Source organism: Hyperoodon ampullatus (genome assembly GCF_949752795.1).
Source record: "Hyperoodon ampullatus genome assembly, chromosome: 10".
Taxonomy (NCBI): Eukaryota; Metazoa; Chordata; class Mammalia; order Artiodactyla; family Ziphiidae; genus Hyperoodon; species Hyperoodon ampullatus.
The window spans coordinates 69,189,808-69,214,281 of NC_136923.1; the positions used below are offsets into that span (position 1 = coordinate 69,189,808).

Below are 24,474 nucleotides of genomic sequence, written 5' to 3' on the forward strand. Positions count from 1 at the left end.
CTGCAACCTTACCAAATTCATTGATTAGTTCTAGTAGTTTTCTGGTGGCATCTTTAGGATTCTCTATGTATAGTATCATGTCACCTGCAAACAGTGACAGTTTTACTTCTTCTTTTCCAATTAGTATTCCTTTTATTTCTTCTTCTTCTCTGATTGCTGTGGCTAGGACTTCCAAAACTATGTTGAATAAGAGTGGCGAGAGTGGACGTCCTTGTCTTGTTCCTGATCCTAAGGCAAATGCTTTCAGTTTTTCACCTTTGAGTATGATGCTTGCTGTGGGTTTGTCATATGTGGTCTTTATTATGTTGAGGTAGGTTCCCTCTGTGCCTATTTTCTGGAGAGTTTTTTATCATAAATGGGTGTTGAATTTTGTCAAAAGCTTTTTCTGCATCTATTGAGATGATCATATGGTTTTTATTCCTTAATTTGTTAATGTGGTGTATCACATTGATTGATTTGCGTATATTGAAGAATCCTTGCATTCTGGGATAAATCCCACTTGATCATGGTGTATGATCCTTTTAATGTGCTATTGGATTCTGTTTGCTAGTAGTTTGTTCAGGATTTTTGCATCTATGTTCATCAGTGATATTGGTCTATAATTTACTTTTTTTGTGATATCATTTTCTGGTTTTGGTATCAGAGTGATGGTGGCTTCATAGAATGAATTTGGGAGTATTTCTCCCTCTGCAATTTTTTGGAAGAGTTTGAGAAGGATCTGTGTTAGCTTTTCTCTAAATGTTTGATAGAATTCGCCTGTGAAGCCATCTAGTCCTGGACTTTTGTTTGTTGGAAAATTTTTAATTACGGCTTCAATTTCATTACTTGTGATAGGTCTGTTTATATTTTCTAATTCTTCCTGGTTCAGTCTTGGAAAATTGTACTTTTCCAAGAATTTGTCCATTTCTTTGTGGTTGTCCATTTTATAGGCATATAGTTGTTTGTAGTAGTCTCTTATAATCCTTTGTATTTCTGCAATGTCAGTTGTGATTTCTCCTTTTTTCATTTCTAATTTTGTTGATCTGCGTCCTCTCCCTTTTTTTCTTGATGAGTCTGGCTAAGGGTTTATCAATTTTGTTTATCTTCTCAGAGAACCAGCTTTTAGTTTTATTGATCTTTGCTATTGTTTTCTTCATTTCTATTTCATTTATTTCTGCTCTGATCTTTATGATTTCTTTCCTTCTACTGACTTTGGGTTTTCTTTGTTCTTCTTTCTCTAGTTGTTTTAAGTGTAGGGTTAGATTGTTTATTTGAGATTTTTCTTGTTTCTTGAGGTGAGCTTGAATTGCTATAAGCTTCCCTCTTAGAAGTGCTTTTGCTGCATCCCATAGGTTTTGGGTCATCATGTTTTCATTGTCATTTGTTTCTAGGTATTTTTTAATTTCTTCTTTGATTTCTTCAGTGATCTCTTGGTTATTTAGTAGCACACTGTTTAGCCTCCAGGTATTTGTGTTTTTTACAGTTTTTTTTCCTGTAATTGGTTTCCAATCTCCATAGTGTCGTGGTCAGAAAAGATGCTTGATACGATTTCAATTTTCTTAAATTTTCTGAGGCTTGATTTGTGACCCAAGATGTGATCTATCCTGGATAATGTTCTGTATGCACTTGAGAAGAAAGTGTATTCTGCCACTTTTGGGTGGAATGTTCTGTAAATATCAATTAAATCTATCTGGTCTCTTGTGTCATTTAAAGCTTGTGTTTCCTTATTTATTTTCTGTTTGGATGATCTGTCCATTGGTGTAAGTGGGGTGTTAAAAGTCCCCTACTATTATTGTGTTACTGTCAATTTCTCCTTTCCTGGTTGTTAGCATTTGCCTTATGTATTGAGGTGCTCCTATGTTGGGCACATAAACATTTATAATTGTTACATCTTCTTCTTGGATTGATCCTTTGATCATTATGTAATGTCCCTCCTTATCTTTGTAACAGTCTTTATTTTAAAGTCTATTTTATCTGATACAAGTATTGCTACTCCAGCTTTCTTTTGATTTCCATTTGCATGGAATATCTTTTTCCATCCCTTCACTTTCAGTCTGTATGTATCCCTAGGTCTGAAGTGGGTCTCTTGTAGACAGCATATATATGGGTCTTGTTTTTGTATCCATTCAGCCAGTCTGTGTCTTTTAGTTGGGGTATTTAATCCATTTACATTCAAGGTTATTATCGATATATATGTTCCTATTACCATTTTCTTAATTGTTTTGGGTTTGTTTTTGTGGGTCTTTTTCTTCTCTTGTTTCCCACTTAGAGAGGTTTCTGTAGCATTTGTTGTAAAGCTGGTTTGGTGGTGCTGAATTCTCTTAGCTTTTGCTTGTCTGAAACGCTTTTGACTTCTCCATTGAATCTGAATGAGATCTTTGCTGGGTAGAATAATCTTGGTTGTAGGTTTTTCTCTTTCATCACTTTAAGTATATCCTGCCACTCCCTTCTGGCCTGCAGAGTTTCTGCTGAAAAATCACTGATAACCTTATGGGGATTCCTTTGTATGTTATTTTTTGTTTTTCCCTTGCTGCTTTTAACATTTTTTCTTTGAATTTAATTTTTGTTAGTTCGATTAATATGTGTCTTGGTGTGTTTTTCCTAGGATTTATCCTGTATGGGACTCTCTATGCTTCCTGGACTTGTGTGACTATTTCTTTTCCCATGTTAGGGCAGTTTTAAACTATAATCTCTTCAGATATTTTCTCAGACCCTTTCTTTTTCTCTTCTTCTTCTGGGACCCCTATAATTCGAATGTTGGTGCGTTCAGTGTTGTCCCAGAAGTCTCTGAGATTGTCTTCGATTCTTTTCATTCGTTTTTCTTTATTCTGCTCCTCAGTAGTTATTTCCACTATTTTGTCTTCCACCTCACTTATTCGTTCTTCTGCCTCAGTTACTCTGTTATTGGTTCCTTCTAGTGTATTTTTCATTTCAGTTATTGTGTTGTTCATCTCTGTTTGTTTGTTCTTTAGTTCTTCTAGATCTCTGTTAAACATTTCTTATATTTCCTCAGTCTGTGCCTCCATTCTATTTCTAAGATTCTGGATCATCTTTACTATCATTACTCTGAATTCTTTTTTAGGTAGATTGCCTACTTCCTCTTCATTTACTTGGTCTTGTAGGTTTTTACCTTGCTTCTTCATCTGTGACATATTTTTTTGCCGTCTCTCTTTTTTATTTTTTATGATTGGGATTGTGTTCCTGTCTTACTGGTTGTTTGGCCTGAGCTTTCCAACACTGGAGTTTGTAGGCTATTGGGCAGAGCTGGGTCTTGGTGCTAAGATGATGAACTCTGTGAGACCCCACTCTGATGAATATTCCCTGGGGTCTGAGGTTCTCTGTTAGTCCAGTAGTTCAGACTCAAGCTCCCACTGCAGGAGCTTCAGCCCAACCCTGAGCTTGTGAACCAAGATCCCGCAAGCCATGTGGGGTGGAAAAAAAAAGAACAGTAACAAAGTAAAAAATAAAATTAGACTAGGAAACGAACAGTATGTTAGAAAGAATATAAAAATAAAAATATAGATGAATCAACAACTGGAAGGTACATCACACTAGGAAAAAAGAGGAAGAGGGAAAAGAAAAGAAAAAAAGGGCCAGGGGGTGGGGGGTGGGGAAGGCCTTGGCTGTGGAAGGTGGGGCCTAAGCAAGGGTGAGGTTTGGGTGGTGGGCGGAGCCAATGCGCAGGACCCACAGGGCTGGAAAAGGTCCTGGGGGCTGTGGGGGGTGGGGCTTAGGCTTAAGGAACAGAAGGGGCCCAGGCATGCCCCCCACCCCTGGTCTCAGAGGGCAGGGGACCTCATCTGGGAGCCTAGCAGGCTTCCTGGCCTCGAGTGGGTGGGGCAGTCACCCTCCGCACTTCTCCCGCTCCTTCTGGAGGGCCCCTCCCGCCTGCCTCTCCTGATCTCCCTGGCCTCAGGGGTGCCAATCCTATCTGGCCTCCACTTCTCCTCCCCCCTCATTCCCCCTACGTCCTACCAGTTCACTTTGGGGTTCCTCCCATCTCCTTGGGCATCAGAGTCCCCCACCAGTGGCGGCAGGCACCCTATTTGTGGGGAGACACTAATTCCACGTCTTCCCACACCACCATCTTGACTCTGCCTCCAAGGATTTTCTTTCTGAAAAGACAGAAGATTTTGCAGCAGCAGGAGAGAAATTCCATTAAGAGGAGGAAAATCATGAAACTTATTTTGTCTTTCTTTCCCTTTCCCCAGAGTCTGAATGGTGTTTGGCTGAACAGAGAACGTCTAGAACCTTTAAAGGTCTATTCTATCCATAATGGAGATCACATCCAGCTTGGGGTGCCTCTGGAAAATAAGGAGAATGCAGAGTATGAATATGAAGTTACTGAAGAAGACTGGGAGAGGATTTATCCTTGTCTTTCCCCAAAAAGTGACCAGATGATGGAAAAAAATAAGGGCTTGAGAACTAAAAGGAAATTTAGTTTGAATGAATTAGAGGGTTCTGGAGCTGAAGGCCCCTCAAATTTGAAATCCAAAATAAGTAAAGTGTCTTGTGAACCTGGTCAGCCAGTGAAGTCACATGGGAAGGGTGAAGTGGCTAGTCAACCCTCTGAATATTTGGATCCTAAGTTGACTTCTCTTCAGCTAAGTGGGAAGACCACAGGGGCTCGTGTTGACCCAGGCCCCGCAGAAGTTGTAGAGCTTCATTGTAAGAAGCAGAAAGCCTCAAATCCTTCAGCATCTCACAGCAGCTTAGAGCTGTTTAAGGTAACGATGTCCAGGATTCTAAAGCTGAGAACACAGTTGCAGGAAAAGCAGGTAGCTGTTCTGAATGTGAAAAAGCAGACCCAAAAAGGGAACTCAAAGAAAATTGTGAAAATGGAGCAGGAACTGCAGGATTTACAGTCCCAGCTGTGTGCAGAGCAGGCCCAACAGCAAGCCAGAGTGGAGCAGCTGGAGAAGACTTTCCAGGAAGAGCAGCAGCATCTCCAGGTACCACACAGGAGGGAAGGACAAGAGTGCCCCTTGGGATGGGCAGGCCCTTTGTGAGCCTCTGGCCGGAACTCTCTGTTTCTGTATCAGGGACCAAGTGCTGAGTGCCAGGGACAGGAGATGTAATGGGAACAGAAAACTTTGAGGTTCAGCATGATGATCAGATCAAGAGCCAGAGTTGGGATGCCAAGATGGGGAAAGGTGACTGGCGGAACCAGCCAAGATATAACAGGATGTAAAGGTGAGGCATCTCAGAACTGAGGTAAATTCAGAGAGAGGTTGGATGAAGGTGAAGATGCCCTCAAATTACCGCACACCCCAATTAACGCAATAGTTGTCTTCATGAGTAATCTTTCTCTGTTCTGAGGTCAAAGCCAAATTCCTGTACCCAAGGCAGGTGTAGGTCACCTGATTACTCTGCCCTTGATTTACGTGGCAACTTGTTAGCTCTGTAGCTAACCTAGGAAGTGGGAGGCTAGAAAGGCAGAAAATGTTTGTGTCTGACCTGAGTAGCCAGCATGGGAGGGGACAGGTACACCATGACTCAGTTGTTGGGTTGAGTGATAAGCCACCTTCCACAGGGCCTTTAGTAGATAAAATAATGACTGTCTTAGCTGTGTCAAGGTGAGGGCAAATGTGTCTGCATCCTCAAGTCATTTGTTTAAATGACAAGCTCTTGCACAAAGCTTCTAGGCTACGGCTGATCCTGGTTCTGCTCAAAATACCAGTTCCCATCTGGCAAGAGCCACATGTTTTACTCTCACCTACTTGCTCAGGTAATACTGAATGTCAAGAATTCCCCATTGTTGACTTAGAACTAAGAGGGGCCAATCAGTATTGAAGTGAATAAGCTTTTCTCTTTCATGTACTTTACTCAGGGTAAGAAACAACCAGTTGTGTTGGCTTATTTCTGAACAGTTTGTAGATTTCATTCTAATCTCAGCTATCCCTGTAAACTGCTGGTCTTAACCAAGGCCATGGATTAAATAGGTCTTTCTAAGGGTATACACTGCTTGCTTATGTGTACCTTTTTGCTGCCCTTTTCCAGCCTGAACTAGTTTTTGAAATTAATAGATGGAGGTTTATCTTTACATATTTAGTGTATGACACCTTCACCAGAGTAGAGCTCTCTTTAAAGGCTTATGTGCTCAGGAACAAGAGTTACTGTTAATATTTGTGGCTGCTTTCGGCATGCTTCAAGACATAGCTGTGAAATCTTTTTCCTTATCAAAATGGTAAAGAAAGGCAAAAAGGACTGGTTTAGAGAATTTCTCCAGGAATGAGAGGGCCATATATAAATTGCTCCTAGTGACGTATATCTAGTCCTTTGTTTATTAGTTGCATTCCCCTCTCCTAAGAATTTATCCTACCCCTACCACTTGCTCAGAAGCTCATTTAACCCTTGCTACTTCACACAGAATTTTTGTTTTTTTTAGCTGCGCTGCGTGGCTTGTGGGATTTTAGTTCGCCAACCAGGGATTGAACCCGGGCCCTCAGCATTGAGAGTACAGAGTCCTAACAACTGGACTGCCAGGGAATTCCCACACAGATTTTTATTTTTTATTTTTTTGCAATATAAGGAATTTATTTAAACAACATTAGTTGCTGGGGGACTGCGAAAACAAGGCTGGCAACTACACAGTCAGGAATGAGACAGACCGAGTCCAAGGAAGATGCTATGCTGTTGTCACTGGGCACAAACATCTCACCTGCAGAGCCAGCAGTGCTAATGCTGGGGTCTCAACACAAGCCTGGAATCACTTCTGCTGCTCCTCTGGAAATTAAATGTTATTGTATGATACTTCCACCACCACCCCATGGAGTGGAATCTTGCACTCCCTGTAACCTCAAGTAACCAGTTTCTGAGGGTGTCTGGTTGTTCCAGGATAGCACTTTGGGTTCAGAGGACATCATGAAAGCAAGGATGTGGCATTTTCAACTACTATAATGGGAGGAGGACCCTGTCTGTTATGGAATTCTCCACGTCATTCTTTTTTTTTTTAGTTATCTATTTTATATGTATTAGCCACACAGATTTTTTTGAGCACCCACATTACCTGGCACTATACTTGAGTTTGGGTGGGTATAAAGATGCTTAATAAATGATTTTTGCCATTAAGGAATATATCTGGTTAGGAGACAAAGATGTATTATACACACAGAATAATCAGAACAGTTTCAAGTCAATATATTTAAATTAGAGAACAATTTCCAGTTGGCATATTAAATGGGTAGCTAATTCTTTCTTTTTTAATATTTATTTAATTAATTTATTTATTTTGGCTGTGTCAGGTCTTTGTTGCGGCACATGGGATCTTTTAGTTGCAGCGTGTGGGCTTCTTAGTTGTGGCATGTGAACTTCTTGGTTGCAGCATTCAGACTCTTAGTTGTGGCATGTGGACTCTTAGTTGTGGCATGCAGACTTCTTAGTTGAGGCATGCGGGCTTCTTAGTTGTGGCATGCGGGCTTCTTAGTTGCAGCATGCAGACTTCTTAGTTGTGGCATGCATGTGGGATCTAGTTCCCCAACCAGGGATCGAGCCTGGACCCCCTGCCTTGGGAGTGCGGAGTCTTACATGGGAAGTCCTGGGTAGGTAATTCTTAAGGAGGGAAGGGCCCAGAGGTTCTTCTGGAAGGTGCTGGATGTAGGGGAGTGATGATGTAGAAGGCATCCACATTCGAGGGGGCGGGTGGAGGAGATATAGCATAAGCTCAGGCAAGGCAGGAGGAGGAGCAGTTTATGGGCTAGAAGTGGTAAAGACTCAGAGTGAGAGACAGAGTGGCCAGAATTGAGGAAAGAAACATGGTGGAGCTTGTGAGTGCCAGCTCAGGGGATTGTGTTTCAGTTTAGATACTTGGTGACTCAGAAGCTCTCAGTTTACATCCTTTTGGGAATCACAGCATTAGCCAGTGAAGGGGACTTGGAGTATTAATCCAAAGTTTCTCCAGAACACCCTGAGTGGTGGCTTGAAGGTGACAGCCCTGAGGTGTGCAGTATTTGAGCGGTTTAATTCTGCTTAAGTCCCTTACTGCCAACAGCTTGAAGTAAAATGGGAGATTTTCCACCCACTCCCTGCCCCCTGTTGTTTCCAGATGCTCACGCTAGCAGGTCTGCTCTGCTTGTTACTGGATTTTGTCCCTTTTTCCCCCTTCCTGCAGGGTAACCTTACGTTTTGTTTTTGGCTTTGCAGGGTTTGGAGAAAGAGCAAGGAGAAGAGGACCTGAAGCAACAGCTGGCCCAGGCTCTGCAGGAGGTAAATCTCTTGCCATTGTCCTGAGCTTATAGTGGGCGGCGGAGTTGGGGGGCAACCAGGCTTCTTGTGGCCATCGGCCGCCTCTGCTGCTTAGCGCACACCTCTGCGGCATCTCCAGTCTGTAGACAGAGCAGGTGGCAGCTGCTCACGCCATCAGGTTGGAGACTGGAGCCTCACAGACATGCCAGACCTCAGCATGAAAGCTTACATCTTCATTTGAGCATGAGTTGCTTTGGTGAAGATGAAATGAGCCTGTAGCAATTAGGAGGCTCTCTAGGAGAGTGGCTGCGCTTCCAGAAAGGTGAGAGCAGCAGAGGGAAATTGCGAGCTGTGACTTGGCCACCAGGGCCTGCAAGGGCCTCCATTACCTCACCACTCCTGAGCTGAAGCCATCCTGAAACCATCTGAGAATGTTCCAATTAAACATTTTAGGTTAGGTTGAGAATGTGCAGTTTAACCATCAGCAAAACGTATCAACTTACTGAAGGGAGCAAGGCTCACAGGAATAAAATTATCCTAAAAGATTGCCTGTAATTTATTTAGTTTAACTTGACTACCTCTCTCCTCTGTTTATTTTTTTATGAGTTCTTTTGCATCTTTAAAACCTGCTTTGTCTTCTTTATGTGTAATGATTAGTAGTTTGTTATAAGTCAGGAAGTGAGTGTTTGTATCTCCTTGAGAAAAATGAGTAATCGCATTAGAATTTGTTCAGGAGAATTTATCATCCGGTTCTTTTTTTTTTTTTTTTTTTTTTTTGCGTTACGCGGGCCTCTCACTGTTGTGGCCTCTCCCATTGCGGAGCACAGGCTCCGGACGTGCAGGCTCAGCGGCCATGGCTCACGGGCCCAGCCGCTCCGCGGCATGTGGGATCTTCCCGGACCAGGGCACGAACCCGTGTCCCCTGCGTGGGCAGGCGGACTCCTAACCACTGTGCCACCAGGGAAGCCCATATCATTCGGTTCTTTTATTGCTTACCTACCTCCCAACCTTTTTACAGTGCTAACAGTCACATATTACTTCATGCTTGGGAGGGTGCCTACCTTGGGTGCACAAACAGCCTTGGAAAGCATTAGGTGAAAAATTCAGTCTTTTTGGAATTTTATTTTCTAAGCTTGTGTATTTTCTAGGGTGGGGGGGGTAGGCATGTTTCCCATTTAGAGGATTATTAAATTAATATTCAGATAATGTTTTGAAATTGACTGGAAAAGAGTAAGGTTCTGCTCTTGAAAATCCCTGAGGAATCATTAAGCACCCTGCACCCACAACACCTCACCCTCTACTGAGACAGACTGGAAAACACACTATCATTTAGCATAATGCACTTGGCCAGTCTCCATTCATTAACCTAAAATAGGATACTTTTAGATCATGGTTCTATAACAGCATGCCTGGGGGACCTACCACTCTCAAACATGGTTATTGTTCGGTCCACCTGGTGGTCCTTCTGAAGCTGTTCTTTTTCATTTTCCAGGCCTATAATTATAATAACTTACATTTACATAGAGCTTTAAAAACTTTTCTGAGTGCTCTCATATGTGTTATTTTTTTTCTTATTAACCCCAATGTAGGGGGGCACCTATTTTCCCATTTTATAAATGAGAAAATTAAGGCACATGCATCTAATTAGTGGTCAAGATGAATACTCAGGACTTCTGACATAACTGCTTTTTTTCTGCAGACTACACATTTTATTGTTTTTTTATTTTTTTAAATGAGTTTATTTTTGGCTGCATTGGGTCTTTGTTGCTGTGCGCGGGCTTTCTCTAGTTTCGGTAAGCGGGGGCTACTCTTAATGCGGTGCGCGGGCTTCTCATTGCGGTGGCTTCTCTTGTGGAGCACGGGCTCTAGGTGCGTGGGCTTCAGTAGTTGTGGCACGCAGGCTCAGTAGTTGTGGCACGCAGGCTCAGTAGTTGTGGCGCACAGGCTTAGTTGCTCCGCAGCATGTGCGATCTTCCCGGACCAGGGCTCAAACCTGTGTTCCCTGCATTGGCAGGCGGATTCTTAACCACTGCGCCACCAGGGAAGCCCCCAGACCACACATTTTAAAATGTGTTTCTTGAGTAATATCTTTTCAGAAATACCACCTTCGGCGCCTGCCAAGAGGAAGGCGGGGGCAAGCTGGGCTCCAAAAATGTCGCCGTGGCGGTGGTGGAGACGTATAGGAGTTATCACAGGCAAATGTAGGTTGGGACCCTTCAAGTCCTAGTGGGTCGGAGGGCAGTGGCCCTTGGTAAATTGTTTTTTGAGGAAGGGAAGACAAGTCCGTTTCCTCAAACAGGACCTGAACAGCCTCTTCAGGTCTGCAGCCAGGGACACCAGCTCAGAGACGAGGAGACTCTACCCAGCCCAGAAGGATCTAGCTCACCCGGGTTAGAAACCTAGTCTTTCATTAGTTCAAGAAGTTAGTGAGCAGCTCACTTTACCAGACGTTGGTAGGGGGTGAGGACAGTCAAAGACAATTAAATTAGGTGTTTCCTGGCTTTAAGTTCAGCCACTATCATGGGGATTTACTATTTCCCCCTACTGTACGAGGAGATAATTTTAAAAAAAGGAAGAAGAAAGAAAGTGACAAAAACTTGGGGAGTCAGACTTGAGTTGAAAATCCTGTTGCTTACACTTGCCTTTTTCTGTGTCTGTTTATCCGTAAAATGAAGGTACCAACAAATGGTAAACTGTGTGCAGCGGTTACTTTTGGCCAGGCACTGTGCTAAATGCTCTTTGTATAGTCTTTTCAAATCCTTAACAACAGCCCTGTGAGGCAACTGCTGTTGTTTTCCCCATTTTACTGATGATGAAATAATAATTGCATCGAACTAACTGAGTTTTTGTGAGAATTATACAATGTATGTAAGCCACTTTGCACAATGCCTGGCACATTAAATATTTTTGTTATGATTGTGTCTCCTAAAAGAAGCCAGAAATAGGTACTAGCCTAGAAAGGCTGCTGAGTTATAGACAGTGTAATAATTTGTTACCTTCTATGTAGGTGTGCAGAAAATGGTTAAATTCTTATTCAGAAGTATTTCCTTATAAGCAAACAATGAGCATAAAAGGACTCCTGTGCAAAAGAAAATGTTTCTTCAAGTTTTAACTCTTCTAGCCAACATTTTAAACACAGCTATAAGAGGGTAAAAAAGCACAAACAGTTTTAGAAACTACCCATACTTATGTAGCACTTTGCATTTTACAACGCACTCTTCACAAATGTCATTTTGATGTTTGCATCTTATAAGTAACTATACTTTAACCACAAGTAGTTAAGAGACTTGGCTAAGTGACTAGACTTTGTAAGTTACTGGGACTCTTAAGTCCATTTCTGTTTTCAGAATGTCCGTTATATAGTGTGATTCTGGACATGTAGAAGGTGAATTGGAGTCAGCTGAGTTATCAGCAAAGCACACTTTCAGCTGCAAAGTGTAAATTAGCTAACTGACTTGGGAGATTATTTTTCTTTTTTTTTTTTTATATGTTGGTTCATTGGTTTATTTATTTATTTTTGGCTGTGTTGGGTCTTCGTTTCTGTGCGAGGGCTTTCTCCAGTTGCGGCAAGCACGGGCCACTCTTCATCGCGGTGCGCGGGCCTCTCACTGTCGTGGCCTCTCTTGTTGTGGAGCACAGGCTCCAGACGCGCAGGCTCAGTAGTTGTGGCTCACGGGCCTAGTTGCTCCGTGACATGTGGAATCTTCCCAGACCAGGGCTTGAACCCGTGTCCCCTGCATCGGCTGGCGGATTCTCAACCACTGTGCCACCAGGGAAGCCCTATTTTTCTTATGTATATGAAATGTGGAGGAAGGCAGTTTCTGCTATTGGTTCAGCTACCAAGAGTTGCTTTACCATTTTCTCTCTTTCTCCATGTGTATATTTCTTTATGAATTATTTAAAAGTAATTGCATGTATTATGTCCCTTTACCCCAAAGTACTTCAGTATTTAACAGTAATTGCATGTTTTACGTCCCTTTACCCTAAAGTACTTCAGTATTTGTTTCCTCAAAACAAGAGCATTCTCTTACATCATCCTAGCACGGTTATTAAATTCAGCAGATTTAACATAGATACAATATTATTATTTATTTATTTTGGCCATGCCACATGGCTTGTGGGATCTGGGATCTTAGTTCCCCCACCAAGGATCAAACCAGTGCCCCCTGTAGTGGAAGCACAGAACCCTAAGAACTGGACCGCCAGGGAATTCCCAACCCATGGACTTTTAAGTCAGCAGGTCTTCCTCAGTTTAGTTATGGGCAGAAAGAGTCCACCATTTGAAAATATAGTTCTCATTAAAACAGAAAAAAAAGAAAAAACCAAATAAAAGAATTAAAATAATAAAATAAAAGAAAGATCACCTTCTTTAAAAAAGGATTTGAAATTAGATTTAAAATATACTTAAGTATGAGGGAGCTCAGAAATTATGTTTCATAGAAATGGAACCTCTTGACATTTGATGTAGGCAGTTAGTCACAATGAATGAGCTGTTAGCTCTTGGGCATGCCAGCTTCCAGAAGACACAGCCAGGGTTCAGGCAGCATTGCCTATGAGCATGTAGTATGTGATTTATAGAATAAATAGGTTAAAGATCTTTTTCATTTCAAAGAAAATGATTATCTAGTTTTCCTGAATCCATATTTCCCTGATTATTTCTTAAAAGCTGCTCCCAGTGCTGGGTAGCCTTAGAGTTACTTACTAGTTCTTGAGCATTTGTTCCCAGGATCACTTGTGTGGCTTTGTAAAAAATGTACATCCCTGGGCCCCAAGCCAAACCCACAGAATCAGACTCTCTGGAAGGCAGTGTAAATTCTTCAGTTGATTTGGATGGCCACAGAAGTTGGGTTATTTCCAGAGGGATTAATAGATTTGATGGCATCCCTCCCTATCTGCCCCTTTCCCTGAAAAAAGCAGCATGTAAGTGGGATGTCCTGATGGAACAAAAACATTATTTTGAAATTGCCAATCCATTGGTCTCTTGAACCAAAGCTGCTGACAGAGGGAGAGACAGGCATGGTGGCTGAAAGGAACAATGCAGTGTAACGCATCTTGAGTATGTATCTGCTATGTTTCTGCAGCATCAGGCTCTGATGGAAGAGCTAAATCGCAGCAAGAAGGACTTTGAAGCAATCATTCAAGCCAAGAACAAAGAATTGGAGCAGACCAAGGTACTGGAAAGAAGGTGAAGGTTTAGAATTTGGTAGGCACATGCAACTCAGCATTTTCCACAGTGCAAAGGTTGGTATGGTGAATGAAGGGAGAGGTTATGGCTGTTTCCTTCCTCAAGGGAAATAATCTGTAAAATTAGTTAGGGCTGTAGAAGGTTCTGCCTGTAAGACAACATCTATTTCCTTCCTTTAGCCAGAAGCAAAATGCTGGGAATAAGACACATCCTGGAGTCTAGTCCATTGTCTGTGGTAAATGCTCCTTCAGAGTGTCTCACTCATATAGGCTAAGGGGTGGTGTAGTCAAAATAAAAAATAGTTCATCTTGATGCATTTATGTACTTATTTCCCATATCAAATCTGTGGAACTCTTAAATTAGGGCTTGTAAACTCAAGTGCCCACTGGGGTCAGACCGATAATAGAAGTGATTAAAGTGGCCTGGGTGTAAGAACATAGTGGGGATCTGTGAGGCAGAGGTGCACCCTCACCCCCACCCCAAGACGCAGCTCTTCTCTGATGCAGCCAGTCATTGCCATCCAGATATGCAAGCCCAGTGTTGTCCGATCTGAGTTTTCCACGGAAGATGGAAATCCAAATGTTTATGTAAAGTACCCCAGTTTTCAAGTATTGGCAACAGTTCAGTGTTTTGATACCATGAATGCCAGACTAAATAAGTCTTCAGGCTGGATCCAGTCCACAGGTTACCAGTTTGCATCCTTTGACCTGAAACTTACGCCTGAGTCTGACTGCATCTCTCAGCCCACCCCTCCTCATGTACAGATCTGGAGCAAAATACAGAAAAGGAGGAGTCTCTCTTTTTAGTTTGTTTGATATCCTTATCCTCTGTTTAAATCACATAGTTCCTTCTTCCCCAGCCTCCAGGAAACCACCACATCTTTTTAAATCCAGTAAGTCAAAAGTTTTCAGGGAACTTGACTCTAGTTATAACTGGGTCCAGTCCCTCTTCACTGCCCTAAGCAGTCTGACAGTCTTTGCTTTGATTAGAAGAGAAAGTAAAACATGAGAAATAAATGAACCACTCAAATATACCCTAAATGGCTTTTCCTCTCCCCCTAAGGGGCTCCTGATCCCTTCTGTTTTGGAGATGAGGTGCTAACTTAATAAATGTTGGCTTCAAGAGAGCACACCTAGATCCTCCTTAAAAAGTGTGTCTACAAGCAGTCTGACCTCTTGGGGAAAGCACAGGGAAATTGCACCGCAGGAGTGGGAAGTGACAAGCATCATAGAGTGTGGGGCCTGAAGGTACTTCAAGAGGCCATCTCTCCAGCCTCCTGCCTCTAGGGAACATAGGTATTATCCTTATTTTATAGGAGAGGCAGCTGCAAAGAACATAAGGGACCTTACGTACTAATTCAAGCTTCCTAACTTTATGGACTGTTCCTCATTTCTTTCTTATCCAGTGAGTTCTTGGTTGCTTGGGATGATTTTGTATCACCTCAACTGCAGTTTGCTATAGGATACTTAATTCCTCATTCTGGTCTTGGGTGGTTGGTGGAGTGGGCATGCTACCTTCAGTTTTTCTCATTTGGTTAATTTTTGGGAAGGAGACAGAACCTGCAATGCGAATACATAGTAAAAAAGTCAAGAGAGGGAAAAAAAGGAAGATAGTGTCCTATATTAGAAAGCAGTTCTGAGAAACAGTAACCCTTGCAGAAAGAGTTTTATTTTCATGTTGCTGTGCCACGGTGAATTTTTTTTTTTTTTTTTTTTTTTTTTTTTTTTTGCGGTACGCGGGCCTCTCACTGTTGTGGCCTCTCCCGTTGCGGAGCACAGGCTCCGGACGCGCAGGCTCAGCGGCCATGGCTCACGGGCCCAGCCGCTCCGCGGCATGTGGGATCCTCCCAGATCGGGGCACGAACCCACGTCCCCTGCATCGGCAGGCGGACTCTCAACCACTGCGCCACCAGGGAAGCCCCCAGGGTGAATTTTTAATTTAGATTCCTTCTTAATCCTATTGCAGACTATTAACCCTGCTTCCTGTCCTGTTTTGCATTCTCGTTGGTTCTCTCGAATGACAGGTGGGGTTGTATGTTTTTGCAGGAAGAGAAGGAGAAGGTGCAAGCACAGAAGGAGGAAGTTCTTAGCCATGTGAATGACGTGCTAGAGAATGAGCTCCAGTGTATTATTTGTTCAGAATACTTCATTGAGGTAATTATGAATGGTGGCTCACGCCTTCTCACTCTCCCAACCCTGAATGGAGCCTCGGCTACACAGACTGCTTCTGCTGTAGGGAAACATTCTAAAGAATGTTTTTCCTCCAGGAACTTACTGTGGCTATTTGACCTCAAAGTGACTGCTAGGGATAGTCACTTCTCATTTGTTTTTGTAGTCTTCTTTACCTCCACTGTCTTTTTTCTTATTTCATTTGTTCTTGAGTATCTGTTTGGCAGAATCAATGTTTTGGGCTGTAATAAAGCCTTTATCTCTTTGGTATTGGGGAGAAAACACTTTGGTTTCAAAGAACCACCTGAGAGCTGCCCCACCCTCCCACAGGTCAGAATGTCCTGTGCTTTCTACTTTTCTGACAACTATGTCCTGTTGGATTTTGTGCCTAGTGTTGAACTCCTACAGGTTTTTTACCTCCCGGGAACCACTTGATTCTGGCACAATCCAGAATTAGATGGCATTAGAAATTTGAAGTATCAGAATAAAGCTGCTCAATAAAACTATTCTTTCTTTGCTCTGAATGGGCACAGTGCTGAGAGTAGGTGTGCAGTGCAGCCTTTGAACAGGGGGGTAAATGCCATTGATGTATGGTTGCTGGGAATTCAGTGGCCAAGTGGAACATATTTCAGGAACTCTGAGGCTCCTTATGAAAATGAAACATCTCTCCTAGGTTACCATCTGTTATCCTGTCTTTTTTTTTTTTCCCCACACCGCGTGGCTTGTGAGATCTTATTTCCCTAACCAGGGATTGAACCTGTGCCCTCAGCAGTGAAAGCACAGAGTTCTAACCACTGGACCACCAGGGAATTCCCTGTTATCCTGTCTTGTTTTTGCACAGGCTCTCCTTTTTTTTTTTTCTTTTTATGGCCATGCTGTGTAGCATGTGGGATCTTAGTTCCCCAGCTAGGGATGGAACCCACACCCCCTGCATTGGAAGCATGGAGTCTTAACCACTGGACCGCCAAGGAAGTCCTGCACAGTCCTCTTTTATTTTCACACATTCTACTATCTGTGTCCAGTTCATCTTACACTACAGGTGTTAAACTCAATTTGTTAAATGACAGTGCTTTTCAGACTCCTTTAAAAAGAAAATGCATACACACACTGCTTCCTTTTTTCTGGTGGACTTTAGGGAGATTGGGTCTATTAGCCTCCTGAAAAATCTCTCCTGGGTAGACCTGTTTCTTTTGCTCTGGATCTACTTTGACTTTGGGTCATAATTTCCCCCATAGTTCCTAGTCATTTGATTCCCTACTTTGGAGAAACTCAGTTCGTGCTCTTTTGATGTGGCTTACGGACCCTAATAGAAGAAGACAAGGAAAGGGTGGTTGGAATGGGTGATGAGTTAGCCAACCCAGAGCATCTGCACGGCATGTAAGAGACAAATAACTTGACTTTGTTTGGTTTACAGCATGTGCCTGACCTTTTCTGCGGGTCACCTCTTAAAATCAGTGTTGGGAAGAGGTTTCATTTTAATCAGACAGGTTTTTAGTCCCGTTTATGAGAATTTATCTCATTCGTTACCAAGAAAGTCTCCTAGTTGGCTTTCTGGGCTCAACTTGGCATTTGAAAAATACATGATTTCTGTGTTATTTTCCACTGCTATCCTAAAAACAGGAAGGAAGACTTTTGAGCCTCACAAAAGTTGTATCTTAGGAGATGTACATAGACAAGAGTAATGAGGAGAATGGTTTATGTTTTGGGGAGTGAAAAGTGTCCTGGCAGAAAGCTGACCATTGGAATTACTCATAGGAGCCCCTCACATACAGACCTCCTTCTGCTTTCTCTCTTCTCACAGGCTTACTTACTTAAGGCACTATCAGTTGAACCCATTACATTTTTTCCCAGCCTAAGTTCTCTTTTACATATACTTTTTTAGCTGCTTTTGAGTAAAGATGATGCCTCCTACCATTCTGTATACTGAGTATTCACTGTGTGTTCCCCTTCATATATTAAAATTGAGGTGCTAATTCACCATTAGGACATAAATTTGTTTTCATGAGAGAATTAGTGATGTATTTATACCAAACATTCACACGCTTACTAGTCCTACTTGCGTCCAGTGACATTTGTTTGCAGGGTAGCTAACCCATGTTGGCAGTGTGATCTGAGTTGGTTCTGAGATCGCAACCGCCCTGGGGAAGTAAGCATCACAGTTCTGATCTGTGTGTTCACATTCCCATTATAGGCTGTCACCTTGAACTGTGCCCATAGTTTCTGCTCCTACTGTATCAGTGAGTGGATGAAGCGGAAGATAGAATGCCCCATTTGTCGGAAGGACATCAAGTCGAAAACCCACTCCCTGGTTCTAGACAATTGCATTAATAAGATGGTAGATAATCTGAGCTCGGAAGTGAAAGAACGACGAATTGTCCTCATCAGGGAACGAAAAGGTGAGTGGGTGTGAACAAGAGGTAAGTCCCCTCAACAAAGGACTTACAAACATAGGCAGAGTTTTTTGGATCGGGAAGAGTAAGATAAATGATTCTTGAGCTAAGGAAGAGGTGGAAGAAATTGGGAAAAGTAAAGGGAGTTAAAGATAATGAACATGTAAGAAAGACTTGAGGTAGAATTAACTGTTATTTGACCAGCAGGGAATGGGGAGGCTTAGGTGTATGTGTCTTGGTTTGGGGGATAAAAAAGGATGTGATTAGAAAAACACATGGTCACACAGCTTGCTGTGCTGGTCACTAGATGGTGCTGTTGTTCAAGACAGTTTAGTTGCTGTCCGGGTGTTACAGAAATCTTGGGTTGGGTATACAATAAATTATAAATAGGATGTGGTACAAACAGGTTTCCCAGCCAGAGAGAGTTTAAATAAAGAGATTAGGGAAGGAGTGGGTGAGTTTCCTCAAGGAACCATACTTCCATAGTGAATATCTGCTAATTTAAACAAGTGATCTCATCATACTTGGGGCCTGCTGTGTTGAAGGTTGCAGAGCCACTCTGCTTGAGACTTGAATGTCCTGGTGGCAAAAGAATGTATCCTGGGGCAAAGTACAAGGAAGCCAATGGATCAGAAGGATTGGTTATTGGGCAGAGATGAGAGTAAAGAGGAACAGAGTGGATCTGATTATCATGTTCAGTCCCTTTAGAAATCTAGTACAGTACTACCCTCTGGGAAAGCTCAGAGCCAGAGTGCTGTGAGGTCAATTGGTTGCACATAAAGGCCAATCAGAGGAAAAGAACCAAAAGCTCACTGGCCTTCCAGGTGCTTTCCACCACCTGGCCATCGGGAACTCATGTTCATGTGTGTCTTTGGATGTTCCTTTCTCTAAGTCCAGAGAAGCTGAAGGCTTAGAAGCCACACTGCTAAGAACAGGATCTTCTGTCTATCACTCTCTTTCTCCTAGCCCTTCAACAGATGTCAGCCTCTTTTGAGTAGGGCCAGAAATCTGATGCTGATTTGCAAGCAGCTATGGTATGGAATTGGCCCTCTGTTGGTCAGCCATTGTGAGGGCAGCAAGCCTGTCACAGGCCAGGTGTTGAGCCTGTTATGCCCAAGGAAGACATTCTGAGGGTGGGGCAGTTCTTTGAAACCAGAGTGTTTTCTACTTTTCTGACAACTATGTACTATTGGACTTTGTGCCCAATTTTGAGTCCCCGTAGGTTTTTTTACCTCCCAGGAGCCACTTGAATCTGTCAGAATTCATTGCTCGTCCTCTCCACCTCCGGTCACTCCATAAGCATTTATAAGAACACTATACTCTGCACTGGGATAAAGAGATAAACAGGGTATTGTCTCAGCTCTCATAGTCTGCAGAGGAGACAGAAAAGCAAGTAGGTAATGTGACAAGTTCCATAATAGGGTGCTGGAAAATTGCAGAGGAGAGGACAGTCAATTCGGCCTGGACAGGTGGAGGTATGGGAGCAAGCTTCACAGAAGAAGTGCCATTTGAACTGAGTCCTAAAGGTTCCCTAGGTATGTAGCTTTCCAAGCAGAGGAATTGGCATAAGCACAGAGGCGTGAGAAGCAGTGACCTGTTCCTGCAGTGCCCCCCTTGGTGGCCCAAACAAGACATGTCTACACAGTGCCAGAGGAGCATGAGGACAGCCAAGGCTTAGGAAGTGTCTACTGAGGTGTTGTGAATGCCTTCTGTTTTCTTCTCTCTTCCCTTTCTGAGAGGAACACTGACCTGGGAACCCAGATTTGACCAAGGTCAGCCTTTGAGCTTAAGTTTGCTGGGTCTCTGTGTGGGTGGGGACACCATGTACTTTCTCTTTGTTTTTGGGGGGTTATTCCTGTTTTTATTTTTTTCTTTGAAGTATAATTGATTTACGGTGTTGTATTAGTTTTAGATGTACTACATAGTGACTTGGTATTTTTATGCATTATAGAATGATCACCATAATAAGTCTAGTTACCATCTGTCACCATACAAAGTGATTACAATATTACTGACTGTATTCCCTATGCTGTACATTACATCCCCATGACTTAATTTATTTTGTAAGTGGAAGTTTGTAAGTGGAAGTTAAATCACTTCCCCTGTTTCACGCATTCCCCCATCCCTCCCCCTTCTGGCAACCACCATATTCTTCTTTGTATTTATGAGTCTATTTCTGTTTTGTTATGCTTGCTCATTTGTTTTGTTTTTTAGATTCCAGATTTAAGTGAAATCATATGATATTTGTCTTTCTCTGTCTGACTTATTTCACTTAGCATAATACACTCTAGGTCCATCCATATTGTTGCAAATGGGAAGGTCTCATTCTTTTTTATGGCTGAGAAATATTCCCTTGTATATATATACCACATTTTCTTTATTCATTCATCTATCGATGGGCACCTAAGTTGCTTCCATATCTTAGCTATTGCCAAAAACGCTGCAGTGAACATTGGGCATGGATTTATCTTTTTGAGTTAATGTTTTCATTCTCTTTGGTTAAATACCCAGAAGTGGAATTGTTGGGTTGGGTTGTGTGGTAGCTCTATTTTTAATTTTCTGAGGAACCTCCATACTGTTCTCCATAGTGGTTGTACCAGTTTACATTCTCACCAACAGTGCAGGAGGGTTCCCTTTTCTCCACACACCCATTTGTACTTTCTTCACCCAGCCCCCTGTCCAGGTTTCTTCTCAAAAGTCCGAGCATGGTAGATGCATGCAGCCACTGGAAAAGGAAAGAAGGGCCCTGTGTCCTAAATTCATCTCTGAGTCTCCTCACACAGAGTTAATACCGCAGAGTAGATAATATCAGACCCCTCTTTTCTCTGCAGAGGCTAAATCTGGTGCCTTGCTGCCTTTTTAGTAACACCAGGAGCCAACACAGTAAACCGAATCGGCCTCCCTGTCCCACTCACTGGCTGAGAGCAGTTCTGACACCAGTCTCGGTTTCTGCAGTTATCGCAACGAGTGCAGCTTTGAGGTTTTCTCTAGAGAAAGACAGAAGGTTCTGAGGCCCGATTTAGGAAAATGTGCCAGAGCCATCAGCAGCTTCACTGGGCTGCAGTGTGGAGTTTATAGAGAAAATTCTCAGTTCAAATATCAACCTTCTTTGCCAATTGAAAGCTGGTTTAATCCCCAGTGCATGGGAATTTTTAAAGAACCAAATGTAGGATCTGGGAACTAGAATTGGCAAGCCTGTAATTGTCAGAGTTCTGACACTGACAGGGCCATTTTCCTGCTGGGCAGCGGTTGCTCTGATCCCGAGTTCAGAGAGAAGGACCTGCCCGTCTGTGGCAGCACGGGCCTCTGATTCCACCGAGAGCAGCCCCACTCCAGGCCTCCTCGGCTGGTTGTTGTCTTCAAGGCCCATACCCGCACGGAAGGAGTAATGCCTCATGACTGATTAGCCATAGATCCTTTGTAAAGTCTGGGAGGCCAGATTATCCAGAGGAGAGGAGGAGGAGGAGAGTGTTAGGATGCCAGATCCTGTGTTTGGAGAAAGGGTGCCCTGGAGCTGGGGCAGATAATGTTGAGTAAGTGCTTGTCGCATGAGTAATTGTGGCTTGCTGGGATATTGACGTGAGATTTTCCTGAAGAGAAGACATTTTGTGACATCCGCTATGGAGGCTCTCCCTCTGCAGCTGGGGAGGTGCTGGAGCAGAGTCTTCTGTCAACTGCTCCCCCATTCCCATTTGTTCTGTTCTCATTAAGTGTTGGTTGGTTGACAAGAGTGTTAACATTCTCACTTTAAGCTTTCCCTAGCAGTTTCTTTGGGTTGTGCTCAGAAAAGAAAAAAGCAAATTATCTAGAAATAAAATCTTGTTGGTCCTTTAGAACAGTGATTTTCAGTACAGGGGCTTTTTCAAACTGTACTTCCCAGCTCCCTTGATACTGTAATATTGAGCCGAGGCTACTGGTGGGAGTATGCCTTGGCCTTCAGGGGTGCTGAGGCGGGGAGAAAGGTTTATGAACCATAGTTTTCCTGAATCTGAGACAGAGGTCCCTCCAGAGGTTGGTGGTCTCTGGGAAGATTGGCCCAGGTAAGATCACACGGCCTGTGGCTCTTGCCAGCTTCCTGTAGGCTAGGAGGAGCGTGATCCAGACACAGGACAGGAGAAACTCCCAGCCTCTGAAGAGGGTATCTGATTGCCCACCTGGAAGGCTTTCCCTGGTGTTAACCCATCATCACTTGTTGAAAGACAGAACCTTGTAAAGGACTATATGGGGAATGGCAGCAGTAACAGTGTCTGCCAGCTTGACCTCGTCCATAGAGGATACTTGTTAGCAAGTACTTTTTATCTACCTAGTATTGCCCCAAGAATCCAGGGGGTCATGTGCATGAAGTCAGCATGCCTGCCTGGCATAGGACAGTGTTTAAGAGAAAGTGGCACTCAGCAAGATTGGCATGGGTTGGGGTGTCCACCTGCATGCACTCAAATAGTTTATAACACTGGATTCTTTAAAAATTTTGACGTAAAAATTCATGCTTTGCAAAATTATCATGGGATCAAAAATTAGACTTATTAATAGAAGCTTTTTTTCTTATTCCTCCATCACCACCTCCCATTTTTGCCCCACCCTTTTTCCTTCCCTTCTCTTCTTTTGTCACTTACTGTCCTTCCTTGCCTTATCCCTTGATGTGTGTCTCCCCCAAAACTCTTATTGTTCCCTTGTATATAAATTTAATAACACTTTCAATCTGCCTACCAAAGCATTTGAGACCTTAACCTCAAGGAAGGTCTTGAGATTGCCCTTTGTGTAAGCCAAGATCCCTGCTTCTCTGGGATCAAGGAAGCACAGCTATTGGAAAACACTAGAGGCCAGTGAATAGCCCCTCGCACCCCCCCCCCCCCCCCCGGACAGAGGAAGAACTTGCACCTCTCCCTGCCTGTTGCTGTGTATGTAATTCCTTCCTTCCTCCAACAGATATTAATTGAAGGCCAGCTTTGTGCCAGACACTCTTCTAGGTATGAAGAATAGAAAGAGAAGTGAAAATCTAATAAGTTAGATGCGATTTGTGCTATGGAGAAAAAATAAGCAAGAAAGCGGTCGGGAGTGATGAGGAGAGCGTTGGCAGTTTTTGATAGAGTAGTTAAGGTAGTCACTGAAGAAGGTGGTATTTGAGTAAAGCTCAGTAGGCAGTGGCCATGCTGCCATCTGGGGAAAGGGTGTCCTAGGCAGAGGGGATAAGAGGAACAGCAAGGAGGTGGTGTGGCTGGAGTGGAGTGAACGATGGGAAGGGGAATAGAAAGTGAGGTCAGGAGGTTGGGCAGGGGGCAAATTGTATAGGGGTTTATAGACCTTTGGAAGGACTTCGACTTTTACTCTGGCGAAGCGAGGAGTGGGCTTTGAGCAGAGTGATATGATCTGCCATCTATTTTCTTGGCTCACCATGGCTGCTGTGTGGGGAAAAGACTGAGGGTGGCAGTAGGGAGGCCCGGGGAGGGAAATGCAGGCTTCTCCTTTACTTCTCTCTTTTTTTTTCTCTCCAAAGCAAAGAGACTGTTCTGAAGACCGTACTCCAAGGGCATTTGAAAGACTGCCAGACAATGGGAACTTGGGATGGTCTGGAGGATTCTCTGTGGACAGGTCTGGGGCCGCTCTGAGACAGAGCATGGGATAGAGCCACGTGGGACAGAGACTGAGTTAGGAAGTCCTCCGTCACGACCCTCCATGTTGGCCATCCCTGCTGCCACCATTGTCTGAAGCACCGACTGCTTCAGAGTACTTAAGAGACTCTGCTTCACTACACTGAACAGGTTATGTATTTCTGTTGTGCTTTTTAAGTTTGTTGTTGTTATTGTTTTGGTACCTCAGAAGCACCTCTGTTGATACATGTTTTGGGCAGGTTGGGTGTATCCCTATGGCTGCCCCTGAAGGCGAAGGCAGCCTCTCTTTGAGAGGATGGCATACCTCTTTTTTGTGAAAACAATGTCATTTCCTGGAAATAAAATATAAAACCTATCAGTTGCTCAGCTGGGCTTTGGTATATTTATCTTCCTTCCCTTCCAGCTCCCAGACAGTCTCACAAGTAAACACTGGCAGCTCATAAATTGCAACTAAGAAAGTGACTGTATCCGATGATAGACTCAAGTGCATGTCAGCCTAAGAAGCCAAGGCCAAGATCGTGGCCATAGCAGATGGGCTCTGTTAAGCCCCCAACTGGTATGTCTCCTTTTTATTCCAGAGATGAGTCACTGCTACCTGGTTTTGGGATGGAGTGAATTCCCTTCTTTCAGCTGGTGTTCTGAAGTTGTTTCCAAATCTATTTTACCCAATTTCAGCAAACATGGGCAGTGATTTTATGAGAACTTGTTATGCTTTTTAAAAAAATTAAAAGTCATTTCTCTTTTGCTGTTTTCCCATTTTAAACAAAGAAAACTAGTTTGATGTTTGGGAAATAGGAGCTTAGGAAAATCTGTGGTATCCTTGGTTACCAGTGATGAGAATGAAGGAAAACACAGGAAGTTGAAGAGTAGTTATTTAAAATGAGGAGCTCTAGTAGGAAACTGGTTGTGCATTATGTCATTCAATGATTTGCTTCCAGATGGAAAGGTATTTTCCTCTC

The 24,474-nt window shown here is 43.2% G+C and overlaps 1 protein-coding gene across 3 annotated transcripts in view; it reads left to right on the forward strand.

The window, feature by feature from the left end:
• The window catches only part of RNF8 (ring finger protein 8), a gene marked incomplete at both ends in the record, with an annotated part of 39,028 nt that extends 15,164 nt beyond the window's left edge, over window positions 1-23,864 (forward strand). Inside the window, 6 exons of one of the 3 annotated variants that reach the window (XM_079712862.1) lie at window positions 4,191-4,931; window positions 8,122-8,184; window positions 13,245-13,334; window positions 15,394-15,501; window positions 17,708-17,912; window positions 23,401-23,540. In XM_079712862.1, coding sequence (XP_079568988.1) covers window positions 4,191-4,931; window positions 8,122-8,184; window positions 13,245-13,334; window positions 15,394-15,501; window positions 17,708-17,912; window positions 23,401-23,417 — 1,224 coding nt within the window. Of the gene's footprint in view, window positions 1-4,190; window positions 4,932-8,121; window positions 8,185-13,244; window positions 13,335-15,393; window positions 15,502-17,707; window positions 17,913-18,872; window positions 18,905-23,400 lie in introns of those variants that run through there. The other 2 variants (XM_079712863.1, XM_079712864.1) reach the window with 2 other exon arrangements.
• Between the last annotated feature and the right edge of the window lie 610 nt (window positions 23,865-24,474).